The 26,548-nt window shown below is 38.2% G+C and overlaps 1 protein-coding gene and 1 long non-coding RNA gene across 10 annotated transcripts in view; one reads left to right on the top strand and one right to left on the bottom strand.

Moving 5' to 3' along the window:
• The window catches only part of ADAM22 (ADAM metallopeptidase domain 22), a 196,425-nt gene that overhangs the window by 157,934 nt on the left and 11,943 nt on the right, over positions 1-26,548 (top strand). For 3 of the 9 annotated variants that reach the window (XM_073334068.1, XM_073334061.1, XM_073334060.1), the window contains exons 24-30: positions 523-631; positions 2,736-2,826; positions 4,405-4,422; positions 9,032-9,226; positions 13,511-13,611; positions 17,127-17,193; positions 23,291-23,377. In XM_073334068.1, the coding sequence (XP_073190169.1) occupies positions 523-631; positions 2,736-2,826; positions 4,405-4,422; positions 9,032-9,226; positions 13,511-13,611; positions 17,127-17,193; positions 23,291-23,377 (668 nt within the window). The remainder of the gene's footprint in view (positions 1-522; positions 632-2,735; positions 2,827-4,404; positions 4,423-9,031; positions 9,227-13,510; positions 13,612-17,126; positions 17,194-23,290; positions 23,378-26,548) is intronic. The other 6 variants (XM_073334063.1, XM_073334067.1, XM_073334065.1 and 3 more) reach the window with 5 other exon arrangements.
• LOC140907650 (uncharacterized) lies at positions 432-23,299 on the bottom strand. Its single transcript, XR_012157563.1, has 3 exons — positions 23,182-23,299; positions 11,609-11,789; positions 432-1,070 (listed from the first exon to the last, which is right to left on the bottom strand). It is a non-coding gene; the product is annotated as an uncharacterized lncRNA (long non-coding RNA).

Raw genomic sequence — 26,548 nt, 5'->3', positions numbered from 1 at the left:
TCGATTGTCATATTCTGGACCCTTTGTATTGCACAAAAGGTCCATAAAACAGCTGGATCTTATCAGAAGAGAATTCCCCCAGAGTGGGGAGTTCTTGGCCAGTTCACAGCTACTGAATTTGGTTCCTGTGCTGGGCTAGAGACTGGAGTTGCTGGAGTGCCCTGAGTTCTGGCTATTCCAAGATGGCATAGAGTCCCTTGGTCCCTGTCATAGTTTAAAGCGATCCCCAGACTGCTCAAACCTGCCCTGCCCCAAGGGAGCCATAACATACTCCTTGATAACTCCTATTCCTACTGTGCTGAAACTCAGTTTTTGATGTGAAATTATCAATTTAATCTATTTTAAAAGAAAACTGAAATCTGAGGGACACAGTCTCCCAAAATGAAACAACAAAAATATTGTACCGAACTTTGCAGGCAATTTTTTACCAGTTCCACACATCTCTACCTAACTCATATTCTAAATAATGGAGAAAAAATTTCATTTTGTGATTTTTATTCTGGGTTACGTTTTGAACTGCAGGTTTGCAGCAATGAAATTAAGTGTGTCTGTGATCGATTCTGGGTAGGAGATGACTGCAGCACCGCTTACAAAGATGCTTCAATATTTGATAAAGAAATGGCAGGCAAAGGTGTGTAATGCATATATTTGTGGTAATACTTTAATAAATGACAAATTGTAGAGGCTAGACTTTGGTTTGGGGGAAGGTCCAGCAAGCAAAGCTAGATCAGCTACTCCTTCACTTAGCATATAGCAATATCCTAGACCAGTGCTTCTTCTCAAGCTATCTGATGTGGGGCACCGGCAATTGTTTTTTCCAATGTGTGCTCAGACTGGCAGCTGATGGCTCGCGGACCAGCACCTGTCGCGGACCACCACTTTGAGTAGCACTGTCCTAGATAGCCTGATCTCTCTCTTTAAAAAAACAAAGCAAAACAAATGGTCTAAAAATGGCTCAATCCTACAACTGGATCTGCACAACTTGACTGCTGTAGAATTCATAAGAGTGCCATGTGGGTTCTAGAAGTGAATCCAGGTGCATCTTGCTTGCCTCACTCATGTGAATGAACCTATTAAAATAAACAGAATTATTCCTGGTTAAGATTAGCAGAATTTTACCACTACCCGCACCCCTCCCCCCCCCTTATCAGATAAAAGGGGCAGCACTGCTTATATTTTTGTCTTATTCTCCAGGGCCAAATTTTCAAAACATGGCCTCTTGTTGCATACATGCACATCATATAAACATATAATATCTGTGCATAATATGTGCACACGTGACAGAACGTACACTTTCAGATTTAATAAGTGATTTATGTAAACACATTTTTTATTTAATCTCTGAGCTTGTCTACATAAGAAAGTTATATTGGTAAAAACTGAAATGTGAATTTAAACCTTTATAGCTACACCAGTATAACTGCCCAGGTGGATACTCTTATTCTGAAAGAAGAATAACTTTTTCAGTGTAGCTTAAACCCCTTCCGAAGCAACATAAACTACACTGAAAAAGGCATTCTTACTTGAGAATGAGAATGTCCCAAGGGGAATTATAGTAGTCTGACTATAGCAGTGTAATTATACTGGTATAACTGGTAAAACTTTCCCATGTAAACAAGCCCTCTGTCAAGGGTAACAGATAGATATTTTGTCTACAAATATTCCTTTGTATAGTAAAAGTCTGTTTTTATTATGTATTTATATTTTAAGTATTATATAAATAATGAAAATAATGTATGACATCATATAATAAGTATGATTAAATCTCATGTAGGATTCCCTTCAGCTTTTAAAGTAAAATTATCATTTGCCGCTATCAAAAGACACTCTCCCTTCACACCTCACTTTTTATTTGTCCATTGAGAGATCACTTAATGTAGATTTCATTGTACATATTTACAGCATATTTATAAGCACTACTTATAAATAACTGAAGAAATATGCATATGGGGCAACTTTTATATCTTTATATGGCACTTGGAGGTTTGTATTTGGACATCACCTTTTGGAAAGGGAAGCACTGAGCTTGATGATCATAATGAGAAACAGAAAGTCTTAATCTCTGAACTGAGAACAAGAAATCTTCTATACCAAATAAAGAGAGCCTCAACGTGTTGTATAAATGTTATACAGAGTATCAACATGTCTGTATTTTTAATTTAAGTTGAACATTTTAAAATGAGTTTCTAAGTCTTTTTGTCCTCTTGTCCTGCCCCTGCAATACAGGTATAAAGATATTTTATCTTATTACAGATCCTATTTCATTATATGAGATACCCCCTATTTAAATTTAGAAAGCTAAGAATGTTCAGCCCATTGAATGATCAAATTTGACTGAACATTTGTGTTTTAATCACAGAATTAATGTTCTTATACTTTCACACAGACTCATACATATGGTTCCATAGACATTGCAGGTGTTTCTAGTGGCTTTGTATTATTTTTTTAATTGAATTTTTTTTATGATTAATTTACTTCCAGAAGTTATAACATGATTTGGAAATCAATTAATTCAATTCATTTTCTTTTACGTGGTCAAAATTCAATGGCTTCTAATTTTAAAAGTCCCTTGTTAAACATATTAATGCTATTTACAGGACTCTAGCGCTGTTTTAAATTATTCAGCACAGATCTAATTGCTCAAACAAATCTCTAGAACAGTGCTTTAACTGCTTTGTATATTTTTATTTTTAAATTTCTGTATATTTTGTTTTTTGTCTTTCACTTTTCCCCAGGTGTTGTTAGTACAAATATAATAGTAGGGGCTATTGCTGGCACCATTTTAGTGTTGGCTCTCGTTTTAGGAATAACTGGATGGGGTTACAAGTAAGTATAATGTGCAATTTTTAATAAATTTGAAAATACTTATATATGTTCAGTGGATAGCTGTTTACAATATGAAGTAATAAAGCAAGAATATTGAAAATTATACAAATTTAGGGTGGCTGATCAAATAGAAACTGAATTATCTCTATTAATGGTCAAGGGAATTTAGAAAGATAACCCCTGTGTAAGCAAACCATTTAAGGACAAGCTTAAGTTTAAGGACATGCATAATTCCCATTAACTTTATACCAAACGTGAGCTTGTGCTTAAGTGGTTTGTTGAATGGGGATGGGATTGAAGCACATGATTAAGTTTCAGATTCTCAGCTGATATCCAGTTTATATTATCTGAGGATCTGGCCCTAAGTGTTTTGCTGAATCAGGGCCAAAATGGCCATGTCCATTTCTTTCAGTATTAATGTTCTTTTTTTTTCAGTTTTGTTTCTGTGCTGAAGTTCTTCTGTAAACAAAACATTTTAGTATTTTTGCAGATATTAAGTTAAGATTTAATGCATCTGCTTTTAGAAAAATGTCAGCAGCATTTGGATTTAAATGGAATGGCTACAACCCCCTTTATGTGGAATACTGACAAAGGAAACCAAGCTCGACTATTCAAATACCATTACTTGGATAATACCGAAATGATTCAGAATATTGGGCCAGTGCTGTTCCTAGTTATACTGTATAGTCCCACTGTTTGCCAGAAGCTGGGAATGAGCGACAGGGGATGGATCACTTGATGATTACCTGTTCTGTTCATTCCCTCTGGGGCACCTGGCACTGGCCACTGTCGGAAGACCGGTTACTGGGCTAGATGGACCTTTGGTCTGACCCAGTAGGGCCATTCTTACGTTCTTATGATGCCAGTATGATTAAATAATTGACTTAAGTATTTGGAATGCCCTATATCTAAATGCAAGAACATGCCAGGAGGTTATGCCCTTTCTTGGATGAGAACCTGGCTACAATGAACATACTCCAGCTATTTTTATAATTTCGGGTGCCTGTGCCATGTAAATTAGGGGAGTTGAGAGCTGCTCTTGTACAGTGCAAGGAGAAAGGCGTGCATAGAATACTATGAGGATTAGGTTAATAAAAGGACAGCTTTAAGCCACTTTTGCATTACCACCCACTGATTTTGGCAGTACCTGAAGATCTGAATCCCTCTTTGAAATACAGCTTCAAAACTTAATACATGTTTTGGGGTATGATTAGGCAGTAATTTAGTGAATTTTCCTAGTAATACAGAAATATGTATTGAAAAACAGAACAAAGGTTTCCAAAAGTTCCCAGACTGAATAAGCATGTTTCAGATACTGATAAAACATTGCACTGCATATCCTAGAGACGCTAACAGTCCAATCTGAATATAAACCTACAGATTTGTTTTGAACTAATACATCTGTTCTCTTTTCCAAAAGTGATTTATTTAGGAATCATCAAGAATCAAAATTTCACTTTGGCCTACATTGCTTTTAGATTTACTTGTTGTTTATGCTGTTGAATACAGCCACATTCTCCCTAATATATACACATTGGTAATTCATTCTTATTTCTTTCTCTTCTTTTCTATGGAAAGAAACTATCGGAGACAGAGGTATGTGATAAAAGTAAAGTGAATACATCCCTTAGGAAGGCTTTAAATGATGATTATTTCTGTCTTTTTCCATTTTTGTGATGATGTGAATTTTGTGGAGAGCACCTATGGATAATGAATTGTCATATTTCAATGTTTCCTTAAATCAGTGGTTTTCAGCCTGTGGTCTGCAGGTCCTAGGGGTCAAAAGACTATGTCTAAAATTTCCAAAGAGGTCCGCACCTCCATTTGAAAATGTTAGGGGTCTGCAAATGAAAAAAGATCAGAAACCACTGCCTTAAATTATCTTCTGATTTTATAAAGGAGTACTTACCTGAAATATCTGAAAATGCTGTAAACACTTAAAACACAATGGCTAAAATCCTGGCCCCATTGGCACAACACCCATGGACTTAAGTGGGGCCAGTATTTCATCCAATAAGAACAGGAAAATATAGAAAAAAATAATTAAAGATAAAAGTAGAGCAAAAACCAAATATGCTTTTAGAGATTAAAATGTTCTTGAGGTCCAAGAGGAGTGAGCAGTAATGTGAACCTGATGTACATTAAATTATCCAAACCAAATTCATTCCTGTAGTTATACCTTTAGATTAAATACATTTTAGTTAAATTAAATTCATAGATAAATTTGAAGAAAATAATTTCAATGACAGAGATAGATGTTAAAGTCCATGTTGCTGTTACAACTCAAATAGTCTCATATATATCCTGCAAGTTTATATTTGAGTTATGTTTTATATACAACCTGGAACTCAGGATAATGCACTTCAGAACAAGGAGGATCCATAAAATTGGATTTAGATAAAAATGGGTTAATATGTATGAGAATATACCAAGATGAGAATACAGTTCCAGGACTAGTTCACACTGATATAAATCAGGAGCAACTCTACTGAAGTCACTGGAGTTACACCAATGTAAAACTAGTATGAGTTCAGAATCAGCAGTGAGGATGTATGAGCCAGTTTGGAAAAATGTGACACAATCTGCTCCACTGTCTAAACCAAATGCTGATCTGTTCAAAGATTCACATTGATTCAGACAAGCAATGTAAAACTAATTGAATCACTCTTCCCATAAACCAAGGTCCAGCTGTTGATTCCAGGAAGAACCCACTCCGTCCCCCAAACTGTGCTTCCTTCCACCTACCCTGCTACCCTCCTATCCCTAACTGCAAGGGCCTGATCCTGCACTCATTCAAGTCAAAGGCCAAACTCAAATAGGCTTCAGTGTGGAAGATCAGACCCAAAGAGAGAGTTGCTCACTGATTATTCTTCTGCCTTCCCCCACCAACCAATCTCCTCCTGTTTAATGCAGTTATTACACTGTCTTGGTCCAAGATACTGCTATATCGGCTGCTGCCACCTGCTGAACTTGCACTCCATGCCCTCTACCTTTGTAGTACTCTCTCTCTCTCTCTCTCACTTAGAATGCTTGGCGTGTAGCAGCAAGGTCCTGCCAAATGCAGATTTGTTTAGGCTATGTCTACACTACTGTCTATGTTGGCATAACTTATGTTGCTCAGGGGTGTGAAAAAAACCACTCCTCTGAGCAACATAAGTTACACCGACGTATGCGCTAGGGTGCACAGTGCTATGTCAGTGGGAGAGCTTCTGCCGCTGACATAGCTTCTGTCACTTGCAGAGGTAGTTTTATTATGCCGATGGGAGCGCTCTCTCCCATTGCCATAGAGCGTCTTCACTAGACATGCTGCAGCGGCGCAGCTGCATCAGTACAGCAGAGGGATGATGGAAGACTGGTTTGTGGGAGTCTCTTATCATAAGAACATAAGAAAGACCATACTGGGTCAGACCAGTGGTCCATCTAGCCCAGTATCCTGTCTCTGAAAGTGGCCAGTGCCAGATGCTTCAAGCACATGAAGGTTTAGAAACATGAGGAGCATAGCATTGCATCCCTGACCATCTTGGCTAAGAGCCATTAATGGACCTATTCTTCATGAACTTAGCTATTTCTTTTTTGAACCCAGTTATACTTTTGGCCTTCACAACATCCCCAGCATAAGTTCCACAGGTTGATTGTGCATTGCATGAAGTACATCCTTATTTTTGTTTTAAACCTGCCACCTATTAATTTCATCAGATGAACCCTCGTTCTTCCATTATGTGAAGGGGTAAATAATACTTACTTTCTCCACACCATTCATGAGTTTAGGGATCTCTATCATATCCCCCCCTTAGTCATCTCTTTTCTAAGATGAACAGTCACAGTCTTCTTAATCTCTCTGCATATGGAAGCTGTTCCATATCCGTAATCATTTGCCCTTCTCTGCACCTCTTCCATTCTAATATTTCTTTTTTGAAACGCAGTATTCAAGGTGAGGGCATATCAGTGATTTGTACATCATCATTACAATATTTTCTATTTTATTATCTTTCCCTTTTCTAATGGTTCCTAGTATTCTGTTAGCTTTTACAATTGCTGCTGCACATTGAGTGGATGTTTTCAGAGAACTTTCAACAATGACTTCAAGATCTCTCTTGAGTGGTAACAGCTAATTTAGACTCAATGTATGTATGGTTGGGATAATGTTCCCAATGTGCATTACTTTTCAGATATAGTGAATATATATATATATATATATATATATATTGAACTGGGCATCTTCTGCTAATGATTAAAGGAACAGACAAGTTATCCATTAGAATTAGGGAGACATTTTTGACCTGCGAGAATTATCTGCAGAGGACAGTGATAACCGATGGTTATAAATTCACTATCAGAGGAAAAGTGGGATCGGTTGTTCATAAATTGGAACTTTTTCCTCAAATCATGGTTAAAGGGATGAGTGGGATGTGATTATATATTTTGATAAATGGGTGTGCTTCAGAAACATGGAACATTTTAATCTCTTTGCAAATAATTTGCTTCTAATTGCAAACATTGAAAAGGTTCAGAGTCCTGTGGCACCTTATAGACTAACAGACGAATTGGAGCATAAGCTTTCGTGAGTGAATACGATACATGCATCCGACGAAGTGGGTATTCACCCACGCAAGCTTATGCTCCAATACATCTGTTAGTCTATAAGGTGCAACAAGACTCTTTGCCGCTTTTCCAGATCCAGACTAACACAGCTGCCCCTCTGATAATTGAAAAGGTTGTTTAATCAGAACAGAAACAAATCTTGGATGAATGACAGAAGGAACATAGAACAGAAGGCATGATCTAAAAGGGTGAAAAGATTATATAATAAACCCTATAATACTTCTGGGCTAGCAGCTTTTCTTTGTCTTTCCTGTCACTTTTCTTCTTCAAGCAATCTCATGAGTAATACTTACTCAGAGACTGATTGTTGACAAAATGGAAAAGAATTAAAAGTTAAAATTTAAGCCTAAAGGGAACACCCTAGTAATGATTTACATTTGAAGTGAGGTGCTCAGATGAATATTTCAAGATAGTGACTTTACTATACTGCAGCCAAGTAACACTGTACTAAAAAAAACCTCAGCCTGCACACAGGAGCTCAGAAAAAAATAAGTTCTGCTGCTGTAGTCCAAAATTCCCCTTGTGTAAACTTCCGACACAGTGAACTGTAAAGCTGCAGCAGCTCCAGGGGATAACTCGAAACTAGGAGCTGTCATTCAAGCAAGCAGATGATGAAATCCTTCAAACCAGTACCTTTAGCAAAGTGGAAGTCAGTGCAAATTAAAGGAAGTCAGCATCATGTTGTCATCTGTCTTTCAGAGGGAAAAAAATGTGCATTTTAAACCCACTTGGAGATCCAGGAGTAAATCCTACTAAAATTGAGTTGCCATAGTTAATTCTCTGTCTGACCAAACAACCTAATCCCTTTCACAAGCACTACATTTGCTTTAAAAATACAATTCTGGACTTGCAGTTTATGCTTCTAGAGTGCTAGAGGGCTTTAAAGTGAACCTTGTTTGAGATGAAGGTCAAGATTTTTAAACAGTGATTTTGGGTGTCCTTATTGGAGACACCTTAAAGTGGTCTGATTTTCAGAGAATGGGTATGCAGACTGATTGGCAGTTTCACCAGCTAGGGAATGGAAATAAAGCTCCAAGCCCTTTTAAGACTCTTTCTTTGGGGTTTGTTCATTCATTTGGTTCAAACACAAAAACCAAAGCAACTGAAAAACACTGAGCATTAATTCCCCAGAAGCTTTCCCTGGGTTAACCAGCCAGGAAGGGAGAACACACAACCCTTTCCCTTAGCGCCCTTTTGACCCAGCTTCTACTTCCTTTTACTCTCTGCCCTGAATAGCCATATGCCCAGTTGCTGACTATCCTTTGCAGGCTGCAGCACCTGTACCTAGGCCTCTTGAAGACATCCGAAATTGATTATCCAAAACCTGAGGCATCCAAAACTAACTCGTGACTTTTGAAAATCTCAGCCAGATTTTTTCAGTTAAAAGGCAGGTTTCTCTGAGTTAAACCTCTGACCTTGCATTTCTGAATTCTCAAAAATATGAAGGACTTCTCTTTCAAGTCTGAGGTGTTTATTAATATTCTTATTGTGTGTGGTATAACAGTTTCCTCCTGTAGAGTGTTATCTCTTCCTCTTTCTCCTAAACTAATATTTATGTGTGCATGTCTTGTTTTCTAACTTTAAAATGTTTATTATGCTTTAGACAAATACCACAGGGAGATTATGTAAAAAAGCCTGGAGAGGCCGACTCTTTTTATAGCGACATGCCTCCTGGAGTCAGCACAAATTCAGCATCTAGTTCTAAGAAGAGGTCTGCTTTTCTGTCGCATTTTCAGATTTCTACCTGTTCCATCACACATTATTCCATTAGTCAGAACATTTCATTGTTTTGCAGCAGGTTTGAGTCCTTCTTCTTTCTTTGTGGAATGTTAAAAATGGCATCTTTTATTCTTTGATTACTGATTTTTTGTCACCCCTACATAAAGTGCCCCAAACTGTTGATTATTAAAAATCAAAGGAGAATAAGTATAATTTACATTGCTGTCCAAGGTTTGTATAATCTAATTTTCAGCATCTCTCTCTGCTTGGAAATTGCTTTCCAAGAAGACTATAGTGTTCTTGGCAGGTTCAAAAACAAAACAATAAATAAAAAATCCTGTGAATTTTATATCATGTTCACGTAATCAAAGAAAAGAGATACTGTCATGTTTCAATAAGAGTTATAAAAATAAACTAGTTAATATGAATGTTATTTTTGTATCCTTATTTGTAAATGTCATTGGTAACTCCTTGTAGTTGTAGTAGACCTAGACGTAGTGAAACATATTTTTATTCTTGCTGACTTGCAGAAATGAGTGTGGTGCTCACAGTTTATATAAATGTTATTTCTAGACTAATATACTAAACTTTCAATCAAGTAAAAAGAAAAGGAGGACTTGTGGCACCTTAGAGACTAACCAATTTATTTGAGCATGAGCCCTTGTGAGCTACAGCTCACTTCATCAGATGCATCTCACGAAAGCTCATGCTCAAATAAATTGGTTAGTCTCTAAGGTGCCACAAGTCCTCCTTTTCTTTTTGCGAATACAGACTAACACGGCTGTTACTCTGAAACCTGTCAATCAAGTGTTAATCTAGGACTTGATCTTGCAAACACGGGTACCTTGTGCTGACTATTCTTAGTCCCTTAGAGCAGTAGATTGTACCATTGTTAAGTACTAATCCAAAAAGATACATTATTAATTTGTTTAGAGTTTGCTAGTATGTTGTGGCACCAATAGCTTAGAAAAGACATCAACGTCATTTTAAAATGACAAATTCATTGCAAAATGTTCATAGTACATTAGTGGTTGATAAACTCACCATGCTCTGCCATCATTTTGCAATCAGATACTTTAATTATGAAACTCCTGTTTAACTGGCACTTCAAAATGATTTACAAGGAGCAGTGTGTAATAGGAATACAGTCCTTCTCATAGGAGAACTGAATATTTTTTTAAACTTCCTATTTCTTCTCCCTTTGGATAATTTATAAATGAGCAATTGATAAAATTCACTCAATTTTTAAAGTTTTTTAAATTTTTAAAGCCCATTTAAAGTTGCTGAACATAGCAAGTATGTGAAACTGTATATACTATATAGGCCTCACATTCCATTTCCTTGAAAGTATCCCATTTAAATCCATGACTAAGACAAATGTATCCTTCAAGGGAACAGTACTTGAGATGTAATTAACTAACCACACTCCCCTTTTTGGCTAAAGCTTTTATTTTTGTGGGGGGATAAATAATTTACTTCCAGGGAGTGAAAGTTAATCTTAAAATGATGCAACGTCTTCAGTTGCAAAATCGTTTCTCGGTTCTAACCAAATCCTGGGAAAGCAAGATTCCATAGGTCTTGTATTCAGCAGTGGAGCAGGTTTGCATTCCAGTTAAGAAAAAATGGTTTAACTTTTTTAACTGAACATTATGTAACTCTTCTCTTCATTATATGCCTTTGTTTCGTCTCATACTTCCATTTCTTTCATGTTGCTTTCACTTGTTTATTATTTACTGTACAATGCTAAGGTCTGTTTATGCCAGAGAAATTGAATGTTGTTACTTCAACAGTTCAGGTACTGTTGCACCACTGTTGAGCAAGTTTGGGTAATGCCTCTTTCATACTACTAATGTGGACAGAAAACAAGGCATTGAAACAATCCCAGTATTAACTGATCCTTTCAGTTCAGTCCCCATGATGTTATACCCACCTATCAGGCAAATTGCCTTCAGGACACTCTGTCCACAAATACCCACATCTCTGGGCAGACCAAAGAGCAGCCGAGGCTTTACTCATTTGGTCTCATTGATGCTGGAAAACACTATGAACGGTTAGTTGAAGAGAATTCAGCATGTCATTAAAATATTAACAGCTAACTTTATAATAACACTCCAGTATAAAACAGTGAACTCAAAGCACAGTAAAAAGTGGGGGCCACCCGTCGCACCTGTAAAAGAAACTAGTAGGAGAAAAATTATCCAAGAATGTATCAGTTTTAAGATATTTAATCCTGGAAATATGCTTGAATCCATAAATATCTGTGTGATAAATAAATAAATAGCTTAGGGTGACCTGTGAGTGACCCGAGCTCCTGGGAACTACCTAAGCAGTCTCCATCAGATTCTTGTCCTCCAAAGGAGAAAAGAGGTGGAAGAACATTAGTATATTCAGATATACAGTTAAAATATACAAATACACTTGAGCTTCTCCCAAGTAAATAAACAAACAATCTCTGTTTTACCTTGCCATGAGTCTCCAGGTACCACTTGTCTACTTCCATCCCCTCTTGTAGACCTAACAATCATCCTGGGTTGCCACCGCCACATGTGGCAAAGGAAGTGGGAAGCAGAACTAGCTGTGTTGCAAGGAGTCTTCTATAAGGATCTTCTCCCTGTAGATACTGGCCCTCAGCAAACACATATCTGGATCGTAGAGGAAAACATGAGAAGAAAGAAATACATTAGTTCATCATATAGGTTCTGAGTATATAGACCACACTGCAATCTCCAGCTCACAAAAAGAATAAGATATCCGTATTAGGGCTGTCAAGTGATTAAAAAAATAATCACAATTAATCATGCGATTAATCACACTGTTAAATAATAATACAATACCATTTATTTAAATATTTTAGATGTTTTCTACATTTTCAAATATATTGAATTCATTTATAACTCAGAATACAAAGTGTACAGTGCTTGCTTTATATTTGTTTTTTATTACAAATATTTGCACAAAATAAATCATATTTTTCAATTCACCTAATATAAGTACTGTATTGCAAACTCTTTATCATGAAAGTTGAACTTACAAATGTAGATTTATGTACAAAAAACCCTGCATTCAAAAATGAAACGATGTAAAATTTTAGTGCCTGCAAGTCCACTCAGTCCTACTTGTTCAGCCAATCGCCCAGACAAACAAACTTGTTTACATTTGCAGGAGATAATGCTGCTTGCTTCTTGTTTACAATATCACCTGAAAATGAGAGCATATGAATGTTTAGTATATGTGGCATGTAAATACCTTGCAATGCCGGCTACAAAAGTGCGATGCAAATGCCAGTTCTCACTTTCCGGTGACATTGTAAATAAGAGGGCAGCATTATCTCCTGTAAATGTAAACAGACTTGTTTGTTTGAGCGATTGGCTGAACAAGAATTAGGACTGAGTGGACTTGTAGGCTCTGAAGTTTTACATTGCACTCAAAAACAAAACAGTTATGTAACAAAAAAAAAATCTACATTTGTAGGTTGCACTTTTAGGACAAAGAAATTACACTACAGCACTTGTATGAGGTGAATTGAAAAATACTATTTTTTGTTTATCATTTTTACAGTGCAAACATTTGTAATAAAAAATAATATACACTTTGTATTCTCTGCTGTTATTGAAATCAATATATTTGAAAAAGTAGAAAAACATCCAAAATATTTAATAAATTTCAATTGGTATTCTATTGTTTAACAGTGCAATTAAAACTGTGATTTAACTTTATAATTGAGATTAATTTTTTTTTAGTTAATTGCACGAGTTAACTGCGATTAATCGACAGCCCTAACCCATGCCCGTTTATTCAGCTGAGAATGAGCTCTTTAGCTCCTAGAGCACCCCCACCTAGGTCCGTTGGTGCTCATCATGATCATCCTGGGCTTCCAGGGCTAGAGGTAGGAGAAGAAATGTAATGGGGAATCCTCCCAACCACCTTCCATCATCATGTTTCCCTCCAGTTGTGTGAGGCCTTAGCATGCATTCCTCAGTCAGGATGGAATCAATGATTGGGGAGGGGGGGAAGGGCATGCTACAGCTAGGAACAGATAGCTAGAAAGATGCCTTAGGAAGCTTGCAGTGCACTGGGATAGCAACAGTTGGATGAAGTGCTATGAGTGGTCACCCTGAACCAATTTACAGAACCCAGGCTAGTGAATGTGGACACACTGAACCACTGCAGGAATGGCCAGTACTAGCAAAACTTAGCTGCAGCGCTTTACCATAAACCAGTGCACTCTGTTGGTGCAGACAGACCTTCGGGCTTTGTTTTGTGACCCAACCCTGGAACTGTGAATGTTTCTAACTCATCAAACCAATATATAATTATGAGAAGGTAACCTAACAACAGTCACCGATGAGCCTTCCTATTCCAGGTCAAATGGATTATCTCATTCATGGAGTGAAAGGATCCCAGACACAAAGCATATTTCAGACATCTGTGAAAATGGGAGACCTAGAAGTAACTCATGGCAAGGTAAGGGAGAACTTTTATGCTGATTACAGAAAGAACCCACCTGGGTGTCACTACCAATATGCTGACAATTTAATTGTTCTATGGACAGGAACATGACTCCCTAAAATTGTGTACATTTTGTTCTTAACCTGGGAGTTGGATTTAACAGCACAACATACTAGTACATTTTGCTGTATCACTAACAGCAGGAGCTCTGGACCCTTCGACTCCAAGAGGTGAATTATTCCAGGTCTGTGGCAATGGGCCAAACTGCAATTTTAAATACAATTTTAGACAGTACTATTCAACTGTTACTTTCAAACAGTCCTTTGAGTGCAAACCTGAAACATATATGCAGCATATATTCAATTAAGAGGAACCCTAATACAGATATAATGGCCCAAATTCTCTGCTGTGCCTACAGTGGGGAACCACAAGTGAGCCATTTACAGCTCTCCAAGTCTCTTGCTGGTTTTATGCTGGCCACAGCTCCTGCAGAGTTTAGAGCAGCTTCAGGGATACTCTAAACTTTAGTAGCTGGTAATGATCCCTAGGACCTGCCCACAAGCAAGTTATTATCTGAGCACAACATGCTTCAACCACATCCCCTACCCATCTTTACTCATGCCCACTCAGAGTCTGGGGGTGGGGAAGGCCTAGGATGCAGATGCACTGGGCCTGAGTCAGTTGGGAAGATACAGATAGTTCTGCTTCCTTTGTGCCACTTGAGGAGAATGGGCGAGATTCTATGGCTTGATATGTTGTAAAGCATGCCACTCCATTGGCTGTAGCCACTTTGCCTTGGAAAGGTATATCTTTGAGAATACCTGGGGGTGATACATTGGATGAAAAAAAATAAATATCAGAGAAGAAAAACATCTCCCAATTTTCTTTTTATATGAAAAATTAAGAATTTTAACCCTCTAATTGAATTGCCCACAAGAGCATCAGAATGGCCCCACTGCAGCTTTTCAAAGGCAGAGATTAAGAGATGTATATTTAAGAGTTTAACAAGGAACTAAATTCCTTGGAGGTTTATCCCTGTTGCTTGAAATCAGCTGATCATTGCAAACAGGGTCAAACATATCAAAACAGGAAATGCTAAATTTTGGAAATAAGGCTCTGAGGGCCAGATGTTAAAGGTATTTAGGCATCTAAAGATGCAGGCAGTCACCTGGGGGATTTTCAAAAGTGCCTAAGCAGGTTAGGTACCTAACCCCCATTGACTTCAGTGATTAGGTGCTTTTGAAAATCCTACTAGGCACCAATCTGCATCTTTAAGTGCTAACTACCTTTGAAAACCTGGCCTTAAGTTTTTTAGACAAATGATCATTCCAGTCACTGATCACCAAGGCTAAATTCTATTGAATTAGATTATTACTAAAATCCAGATTGTGGCTTGTCCCAACTGCTCCTGTGTTGGCTATCCATACCACAATTTCTCTCCCTGCGCGTGGGCGAAGTTTCACGGCCAAACGTTCCAGCCAGTGCAGCTGTGCTTGGAAACATAGACTGCATCAAGTTTAGGGCTGGCACAAGCTACCTTTCTCCTCTACATACACCACCCAGAGCAGGAGGAAACTGGAAGGCACAGTCTACTTCTTAGTCTTCTCTTGGGGAGAGCACAAGTACACACTTCCCCATATGCATGGAAGACTGTAAAATAACATTCTTGCCCAGATGATGCCACTCATCTGAGAACAACTATGTTAAATGTAAATCAGTTAAATTTTAGAAATTAAAGGCTTCTGCCAATGTAAGGCCTCATCCTGCAGCCCCTCCGGCAAAATTCCCACCAGCTACACTGGGAGTTTTACCAGTGTATGGGCAACAATACTGGATCCGTGGTTTGTCTTTGTAAATTTAATACAGTTTTAGCAACTATGCTAAAAATGTGTACCAGTACATTTAGATGTGTATATTTTTTCACAGTGGAGGTCAAGGTTGTTAATGCCTGATGATATTGAGGTTATAGGTTAAATTCAAGACCAAATATATGGAAATTATCTTTATCGTTCCATGCAGCCTTCCATTCGTAATAGTTTCTAGGAGGAAGTCCAGTCTGACAATTCATATATTCAGAATGCCCAATTTTTATATGCAGGTCTGCATGTGCACATGCATGCCAGATTCTCTGGTCCTCTATGTACCAGTCAAAAGATGCAAAGAGGAATTCGGTTGGCCAGAAATAGTCAGTACAGGGGGGTTCTCTGGTGGCACAGAGCTGGCTCCAGTACCAGCCACCTCCTTACCCTAGTGTAAGGGGAAGGTGGGGAAGGGAGAGACCTCATGAGTTAAAGTTGCTTTCTCATTGGGTCATTGGTGCAGGATCAGGGAGCAGGAATTGTTTCCCTGTGGCCTCTCCTCTCCACTGCTGCTGAGTTCATGCAAAGTGGTGGAGAATCCGTCTCTCAATGATCCTGTTTTAATTTTTAAGGGGCCCAATCCTGTGCAGAGCTGACTACCTTTAGTGAGGTACAGAGCATCCTCGACTCCCACTGATGTTAGCCCACTGCATTTGGTGCTCAGTCCCTCACAGGGTTGGGCATTAAAAGGACACCGGTAACTTGAAATGCACAATTCTCTCACAATGTTTTACCTGTTATTGCTACCTGTATCTACTAAGATTAATACAATTGAAAGAGACTGGGGCATTTTACTCATTTTGTTTTCAGTGTATTTGTTGCAGCAGCATTTTGTGCATAGCCAATTGTGCTGTGTTGTTGATGGTGCATGCCTTTTTACAAGCCCTGCAATAGTTGGTGTTTACCAGCAGTAGAGCCGAAAATGAAACTATGGGGTCGTAGGCTCACTTAAAAGACCCTTCCAACAGGCAAGAGGAGTAGAAAAGCCCCGAACAATTTTTTCTTAAAGGAATTTTTTTAAAAATTGGCACTATGAGTAATGTGTTTCTGTTAGCAAACTGTATTGTTTTGAGTCAACTTCAGAAGATTCAAGTTGACAGGGTCCCTTTTAGCTCGTGTATTGGATATTTTTTCTAAATATATTAAATATTTTAGGAAGAGATCACTAGCACACAAAGCTGTTAGTGGGATGTTTAATTACATAGAACTTACATCACCTTGGTTTCACCCATTGTTCTAACACCAACGTGAGAGGACATGAAAAATGTGGAGAAATCAACCATGAGGTGCTTAGTGATTCCAACCCTTATGATTGTATTGTGAGTTTCACAATATTTAGTGTTTACCTTAGAGCCCCAGCTCTGGCAGGTTCTAACTGGGTGAGAATTTCAGCTTTTATATTTTAAAATGTAAGTTTCTACCTCTCATGGTTGCAGAGAAAAGTTTGAAAATGTGACCCAAATGCACCCTAAAGGCTCAGAAACCGGATGGCAAATAAAAGCTCATGGCTTTTTGGGGAGGCCTGACTCTTGATTTTTGAATGGCTGAAGCTGGCAATACCACTAGTTTGGCAGGGAGGTAACGAACATGAATTATAAACATTTTTAGAATGCTGTACATGTACATATCAAGATATTATTTGGTCTGCCTTTATTCTCTGATCTCTTTCAGGTAATATAGGAGGAAACAGAAAGAAAATCAGAGGCAAAAAATATAGGCCACGGTCTAATTCAACTGAGTAAGTCGACCCTTTAACAGCAAAGCAGAAAAGAACAGCTTACAAACTAATGCTACTTTCATTTACATTGAGCATTTTAAAGTAGAAACTACAGATGTCCCCTGTGGCTCACTCAAAGTACTGACTGGTAAATGGTTTAACAAAGGTGTTTTTTATCTCTTTTTACTTTTTAAAAAACAATTAATTATTACTTTTCTTCTTCGCAGTCAGACCTATAGTAAACCCCACCGGGGGTGACAGGCTTTTGTCTACTGTAAACTGCCATTGTTGAGTGTGTCCTGTTCAAGTAGTGAATTTCAGATAACGTATTTTCCTTCCTTTGCCCTCACCCCAGATGGAACCACTTCAGAGGACACTGGTCCTCCTGGGGACACACTTTCCTATCTCTGAGTCCCCACCCAGAGGTTTTAGGAAAAGAACCTAACTGTGCTTTGAGGACACATTTACAGTTTAGTGCTCTAAGCCATCATGTTTGACCCGGAATATCTTCTCAAACCACTGGGATCAGAACATAATGAGACTGTCCATGCACAATCTTTGATACAATGCCCACTGAGGTCAGTGTAAGTCTTTTCATTGACTTCAATAGGCTTTCGATCTGATCCAGTAAGGGAAAAATAAAGAAATGGGCATGTATGTATTAATTTAAACAAATAAGAATTGAGCTCATTTGTAAAACTGTCATACATGTACAAGCTTCACATAGTCAGTTACAGAATTATTAGATTTGCTTTCTTGCCTTCTTTGTTTTTTTTTAATTTATTGAATAGGCCCATATTTGCTATTCTTCTTGTGAGAAATACTCTATATTATCTGTGTCTACTTAGTTAGACCCCTTATCTGAAAGGATGGTGAATAGGTGGAACCGTAACCTCTAGGCTTGTCAAACATTTTCCATTAGGCTTCCTTTGTCATTACTGTGCCATTTAAGAATTTATAATTCTCTGCCCTGACAGAAATGATTATTCCCTCTCCCCGTGTCATCAGTACTAATGTATCTCCCATACTGGCAGAAGAGTTTGATACCAGTCCTGCTGGAAGCTAATAGATTAAAAAATGTTATCAAAGCTAATGTTAAAAAAATTATATAATACATAGGTTGAGAAAAGAGTATCTGTACATCTGGGTATAGTGCTTAGATTATCCACAAATACAAAGTTTGTTTTTAAAAGTCATATGATACACAGAGTACATAATCAGCAATAACCCAAATGTAGGTGAATAGATTTAACAATACAGTTTAGATATTAGAATCCGAATACTCGGGTACATCACTCTTGAAAAGTTATACAGAGATTTGGTTGTGGAAAGCAAAATATATCAATGAGTGGAGATTGTCCCTCAGTAATTGAGAATTAGGTAGGTTGTCCATTTAGAAAATACAATCCATGAGGAAAGTATTTCAGTAACTTTCCTGACTGTGCTTCTCATCGGCCCTCCAGGTATTGAGTACTGCCTGGTATTGCCGATGATACTACTAGATTTTCTGTGGGCCTGGCCTTTTTCAGCTAAAGGATTTTGAGTTTGTTCCAAAACTTGAGTATTCCAAGTTCAATATACATTTGTTGCATACATAGTTTCCAAAGGTTCACATAGATGAGTCTTTGCTACAGATTACAAACATTAATAGTTTGAGACATTTAATAGCTACAACATTGCATGGTTAAAAATGGCAGTACAAAACCAGTAACATTATTCTTAAATCCCTTGGAGGAGTTTAACTTTCAAGTGACTGCAGCATCCCTGTCCCCTTGGTCTTAATGCTGATAAACTCTTATTGGAATGTTGATTGTTTGGTTTTCTTCCTTTGCATGAGATAATTTGATAAGAGCAAATTAGCCTGGTTGACTAACCTGCTCAGAGTGCAGATGAGATTGCAAGTTCTTCTTTCGAAACTTGTTTTGTGCTCTCTTTCATTTTTTGACTTTTATTTCTGAAGACAAGGCTTAAAAACATAGCACCAAATTCACGCCTGGCATAACTCTGTTACAGTCAATGGTGCTGTGTCTGCTTAACCAGGGCTGAATTTGGCCTATAGAGAACAGATAAACTTTTTTACTCTAACATTAACCCATCACCTGGGAAGAGAATTGTATTTCTAGTGAAGGTTAAAGAGCAGAAAGCATCTTCTCCCCTGTTCTGTGATGCTTAGCTTGTGTATTTAAAATACCTGAGAACTTCGGGATAAATAAATAAATGAGAATGAATCAATAGCGAGGATCACAGTAACTTAAAAACCTGTCTTGGTCTGTATCATTTTGTCTTTTTAATGTGACCTATAATTTCTGCCATATCTAATTCTCTCGTTTCCTCCCTGCTGCTGAGTATAGTGTAAGCAGAAATGGTAACAGTCAGAGGCAGCACCTGGTGCTGAAAAGTAAGTCTCAGACTTCTGTTACAGAGGGCAGAGCAGCAACCTATAAGGGGGTGGCACAGAGCATCTGTGTTCCTGAAATATACTTGCTAGACTACGTGGGCTGGGAAGACACCCTTTCCCCTGAAGGTGTCTGCTTTGGGGATGGGTGAGAGAGGTTGGTGATTGCAAAGACTCCTTATCAAGAGTCTGGTCTGCAAGAAGATCAGCCATGAGGAGAGCAGGTTTCACAGGCTACAAAACTGGATCCTCCCAAGCAACACTTCTGCAGTGAAGAGAGGAGAGAATTGTATGGGGGGGGGGTCACACATAGGGTATAATTAGAAATATGAAATCACATTTTGAACAGAACTGACAAGGAATGATCTGTTACTGTGACCAAAACATTTGTTGTTTGTTTTAACAAAAATATGATGCCAGCTGCTTTTAGGGTGCCTTAGGGTTCATGCAATATTTTCAAGACAAATTCACCTCATTAACTTCTCAGATAAATGTGGAAGAACCTTAATAAAATATATCCTGAGACAATGGATAATAGCGATTGGAATATTTCCTATGTGACATCTGGGAGCTGAATAGTGCACACAGTGAAAAGAAAATAATAAGGTGCCAAACTATTGTCTCAAATAAGTAAACAAGATCCACTGTAAATTAACCCATTATGAGTCTGATTTGTGCCATACTCTGAATGTGTGCAGAATTCAAGCATTTGCACAGGAAGCTACCAGATGTGCATTTACACACACATACCCGATTTATGCATATATTTGCAGTGACTGCATGCACTAATTAGGTGCACTGTTTTGTGTGCACAGTTGTGCAACTGATTGGAAATTGGCCCACAAATTAAACTGTTAGTTTCCTCTGAATTTCTGAAGCATTGGGTAGGGTTTCAGCCATATGCTCTCATTAGTATTACTATGGGATGCACATAGCAAGCATCTCATGCAATTCCTGAAAAACATACCAGGCATTATTTTGTGTGTGCCTTGAAATCTAACCGATTGTTTCTTGGTTGATGTAAGGCTCCTGATAAATGTCATAGCTCTACCTAGACACTTACAACTATTTTTGTCAGTTTTTAATTGCTTCCAGATGAGTCAAAAAAACCCTTGGGAATTTTTATTTAATGAAGTCAGGTGGTTCACTCCATACAGAGAAAATGTTGACTAACAGGGCCAGCATGTTCTTCCAAAGTTTCTACAACAGAATTGATTGAGTGGTCTGATAAAGTAATAGTTTTCTGTTAAAATCAATGAGTATTATTCAAGAAAGCTAATACAGACTTTCCGAATATCCTGACAATAAAATGGATATGTGTTAAAACATGTCCTAGTAAGATGTGTTTTGCCAATTAGCAGTACTGGTTCTCTTTGTTAATTCTGTTAATCTAAGTGTGCATCTTCCTCATTGTTATAATTGATATAAACATGATTTGGCTTAGATTTTTCTATTATATATTGTGTTTTTGCAGCAGGGTAACCCATGTATCTGAGCCTGGGCTTTCTCTCGCCCACCAAATCCCAACCCAAGGCATAAGCCAAGGGGGTTCTCACCACCCCCATACAGGGAATCGGGATCACAGGTCAGTTTCACCTGTTCCTTCATTCTGGGCTGCCATTTTTATCCCATGAAAAGTCCCTTCCCCCGAGTATTCAGTAGTCTCACTGTGGCAAAACACTTTTGACCGCTTGGAGGTGCTCCTGCTGATGCAGCGCTAGCTCAGCCCTCCTCCTTGCCAGCCTGAGGTGTGAGATCACTCTTGAACCCGGGTCTTCTGCATTATTGCATGTTGCGCTACAAGCCAGATCAAGCCATTGGTCTAGTTTTAGCTTAGATTTAATGACAGATTTATTCCAAATAAGAATTTATCATTCAAAGTAATTTTGGATTTCAATGATGACTGATGCACAGATGACTACAAAAATCAATCTGAGAGCTTTCTCCTGATATAATTCAGTGGTCTGCAGTGACATCATATAAACCTGTCTATATGCAGATTGGTGGGAAGGAATGGAAGTTATCTGTATGTAACTGGGCCTCGGAAGCTCACAAACATTATTGTATAACAACTGCATGCTTTGTTGCCACATTACATTTTATTTTCTACTTTAAAAAGATAGATCAGGAGTGTTTCATGGTTAACCAAAGACCTCTTCAGATAAAAAGTGCAGGTTAAAAGGACTGCAGCTCTGGCTGACTTGCCAGGGAATCCATAGCTACATCAGCAGCTAAAACTGTAACAGCAGATCCAAACGATACCGGCGCCAGCCTGTTGATTTGCTAGCACTTCATCTGTGGCTGCACCACAGCTTAAAACTTCCACTTTTGACGAAGAAGCCAGGTTGGAAAGCATAAAGCACTACTGATTTCACTCGTCTGTAATTAAGACAGACAAGTTGGAGGCAACTGCGGCTGGGGGCGAATACTTTTTGAAAGCTGTGGCTGTGCTTATGCGGGGCAGGGAGACGACGTTCCAGAACAAAAAAAGGAGGTCTAAGGAGGTTTTTTTAAAACAACAACCTGCGACAGGTTTTAGACTTTGACATGGTTTGGAATATTGTAGAACACTGCGTTGTGGTTTCAAAAAAAGAAAAAGAAAAACTTTCCTGTCCTGTTCTCGTAAAATCAATCCCTTGAGGAAACAGTTCACTCATGAGATCAGTGGACTGCTCACATGAATAAGAGCTGTGGGATCTGACCCAAAGGTATTTATAGTAATTGAAAAAAGAATATTTGCATTTTTGTTGTTACATTTCATTTACTGTTTCAGATTCTGTTGATCCCTATTATATAAATGCAGTGATATAAATAACTGTTACACCATAGTGATTGTTATACCAGAAATGCAGAATGTAAATTGCACCAAACAAGTTGTGCAGTGTCTACATCCCATTTTATTGTTAACACTACAAAGGGAGAAGAGGAAAGGTTTCAGTACAAATAAGTGAACTTCCTATTGGTGGGCAAGGGAAGTTAGTTACAAAACAACTGTCTTTACCTGTTGTAATATTACTGCTAACCATGGAATAAAATAACAATAGTTTGTGTGTAACTTAAACACATACATGGGTTTTTTTAAGTGGTTCTTTTGCTAATCAAGGTTTCACAGGGTAAAATATCAGATCAATTATGCAGCCCTCTTTGCAATTTTATCAGATCACACAAAATTATTAAAACCAATTTTTGTTCACAATATAGGTGTAAAGAAATTACCAGAGGTGGCAAAAAGAGCATTTTAAATGGTGAGGTTGAAATTCATCCATGTACAGAGGGCCAGCCCAAAGTCTCTGCAGCACTTAAGGCCTCATTCCTGCAATTCATTCCAGCTGGGTAGATCGCCTGCTCTCACAGAGAGTAAATTGCAGGACAGGAGCCAAAATCTCATCATGTCACTACTTTGAGGACGTAAGAGGTACATTTACCTTGTGATCATTCCTGGCCCTCTGCATAGAGGTAAATTTCACCCTTAGGAAATTAAATGAATAATGTGTCCTCAACAATTTCCAGATTAATTGAACTTGAGCCTTGTTGTAGTTCAAATTTTCTCATGCAGTTGTACACATTGCCTACTCCTCACCCAACATCCATACTGATTTATTTGCCATACTCACTTGCATTTTGGGGACGAAGACATCCTTGCTGAGCTTGTGCTGTGTGTTCTCAGATTTTCTATTCTTCTTGTTCTTCTGCCTTCTCTGTTCCTTCCATTGCTTTCTGCAGGTATTTAAACCCCTGGTTCAAAAGAGAATATAATGTAGCTAAGTGGGTAGAAGATGTGAATAAAAACACTGAAGGACCATACTTTAGGTATTTTGTAAATTAATTCTATATCATTTGTAAGAGCTGTTCCAGCATATATAAATATGTTGGGATTCCTATCTTGTATATATCAGTACAAGTTACTGTAGGTGCAAAGGGCCCCTTGTTCATTTGCTGCCTTTTGGTGTCTTTTTTTTTTCTTTTTTTGGCTTCATGTGCAATTCCAGTTGTTTTTCTGAATGTTTTAATGAAGCCATTGAAAGGGGTGTTTGTAGTGCATGCATTCCCACCATCATCTATAGCTTTTAGTAGCTTTCTCTTCATTTTATGCCAAGTAGTGTTTTATGGGCATGAGACGTATTTACCACTAATAAAATAGTTTTAACCTAAATAGGATTTCATTTACTGAAACAAGTGATCTCAAAACACATTTATTCTACCCACTGTCTATATAGTGCATACTAAACTTCAATGAAAAGAAAAAGAATAAAATGTAATGGAATTTTACCTTAAAAATACAATGGGGATGAAATAATTAACATGACCAGAATTAAAAATGAGAAATATGACACTACATTCTGCACTGGGAAGATCTAACTACCTAGTGTATCTGGTACAAATGAGTGTAGGGTTCTACTGAAAATACTTATTTTTAAAGAGAAAATTGTGAATTTAGTGCCAAGTAAACAGAAAAACTAAGTCAGCCTCCATCTTGCACCTGAATAATGAAACTTTGATTCTTCATACAATTCTCAGTTTCCCCCATTCCCAGGTTAGGGGCAAAGATAGCTTTAAGCCACTGTTTTGTCTAGTGTATGGAGGAGCCATATGGTTGCTTTAACTTATGCTCTGCTTCCTATGGCCCCTGTAGGCTCCAGGAAGTAGAAAATATGCCCTATCCCCTAGCCCACCCCAAAACACTTGCCCGCCCCAAAACACCCACTATTCTGGGGCCTGGAAGCAAGGTCAGGGTGCTTACACCAGTTCTATAAACCAAGGAGTCCCCTTGCACAGGAGGTATTATGAGGGGCACATTTCTGCTCCCTTTGTACAAACAGTGGCATAAAGGGACTGTAGTAAAACTGATAATCAGGCCCCAAACCTCTCTCTGTATTTGAGAACTAGCTCCTAGTTTTCAACAGCACAGTATAAAAGAATGAAGCAGACACAATCTGTGGAAATGTGAGAAGACATTTAATTTGCTAATCCCACAGTGCTTTGGAAAGAGCCGTTCTTGTTTGTGAGCCATATCATGTGCTGTTAACATGATTGGATCTCTGCAGTGCGTTAGAAATGAAGTGTTCAGTGAATACCCCATCCACCAAAAATGAATACAGAAACTTTTAAAAAAGGCAGGTGAACTCAGAATCCCACAATTATACTTTTAGTATTTTAAATGATAGCTGTGAATTATTTCCATTACATCATCTACATGTTACTTAGAGCAGCTGCATTTTGAAAATGCAAAAAGATATTTGTAGAGGCAAAAGATCCATCTGAAGTACCCTACTGCATATCTTTTCATTAAAAAAAGAACTGGATGCTCTTAGCAATTTAGTAGCATTAGAACTTTTATCTCATAATTACTGTAGCTTCAAACTGTAATGATTTAGATTAAGTTAATCCCTGAGCCAAAATTTGGCTTCAAATACCTGAAGTCTCTTGGAATTGAATGTGTGTATCTGAGGACAATCTGTCTAGGAATATGCTCTTTCACACCTTTCCCCCCACCCCCTAAAGAGTTAGGGACTAGTTATATAATTTTAAGAACTACTGAAGTGCTTTGGCAGAAAGGTACACATTAAATGTCACACCACTTTTCTGCACAACTTTCCAGTTCAGCAATAGCTCCAGATTAAATTCCTTAGGAAACCATCTAGAAGAAACAGAAATATGCTGACTACTGGTGTACTTATCAAAATGTAGTGGAAGCCTGCAACTTCAGCAGACCAAGGCATTGATGAAACACAAAAATTGCACAGTTTAACTAACATACTTTATTTAAATCAGTTTAGTTAAACTGTGCAACCCCCTGCATGGACATTTCCTTTGGTTTTTGTATCTACTTATATTGATTTAGCTTAACTGGGAAACTGGTTGAAATTGACTTAAGTTTAAACCCACATAGCAATTTGCAACACTTCACTAAATCAATTGTAATAAACTATTTTAGTTAAACTGGTGCTTCTTCTCAGACACAAGAAAGACATTATTACTACTAAGGATACTTTGTTTAAAAATCACACAGCAGCTTTCTAAGCTCTTAAATATACAATATTTTAAAAGAAATTTTTGAACAAAATAACCGTGCAAAACTTCAGAAAAATTACCAAAGATAGTGGCTTATAGTATAAAGTGTAGGCTTGGGGGAAAAAACACTAATGAATTAATTGTTTCAAGGGCCTATTTTATAACTCAAGTGGTTTCAAGAAAAACGCCATCTTATGCTTGGCTTTAGAAACCATGATCCAAGAATCCAAGAGGAGAGGAAAGTGATCAGAAACTGTCAGCATGGATTCACCAAGGGCAAGTCATGCCTGGCTAACCTAATTGACTTCTATGATGAGATAACTGGCTCTGTGGATGAGGGGAAAGTGGTGGATTCCTTGACTTTATCAAAGATTTTGACACGGTCTCCCAAAGTATTCTTGCCAGCAAGTTAAAGAAGTATGGGCTGGATGAATGGACTGTAAGGTGGATAGAAAAATGGCCAGATTGTCGGGCTCAACTTGTAGTGATCAATGGCTCCATGTTTAGTTGGCAGCAGGTATCAAGTGGAGTGCCACAGGGGTTGGTCCTGGGGCCGGTTTCGTTCAATATCTTCATAAATGATCTGGAGGATGGTGTGGATTGCACCCTCAGCAAGTTTGCAGATGACACTAAACTGGGAGGAGTGGTAGATACGCTGGAGGGTAGGGATAGGATACACAGGGACCTAGACAAATTGGAGGATTGGGCCAAAAGAAATCTGATGAGGTTCAACAAGGACAAGTGCAGAGTCCTGCACTTAGGATGGAAGAATCCCATGCACCGCTACAGACTAGGGACCGAATGGCTCGGCAGCAGTTCTGCAGAAAAGGACCCAGGGGTTACAGTGGATGAGAAGCTGGATATGAGTTAACTGTGTGCCCTTGTTGCCAAGAAGGCCAATGGCATTTTGGGATGTATAAGTAGGGGCATAGCGAGCAGATCGAGGGACATGATCATTTCCCTCTATTC

Source organism: Lepidochelys kempii, chromosome 2 (assembly GCF_965140265.1).
Source record: "Lepidochelys kempii isolate rLepKem1 chromosome 2, rLepKem1.hap2, whole genome shotgun sequence".
Classification (NCBI taxonomy): domain Eukaryota; kingdom Metazoa; phylum Chordata; order Testudines; family Cheloniidae; genus Lepidochelys; species Lepidochelys kempii.
This window is presented reverse-complemented; position numbering and strand designations above follow the sequence as displayed.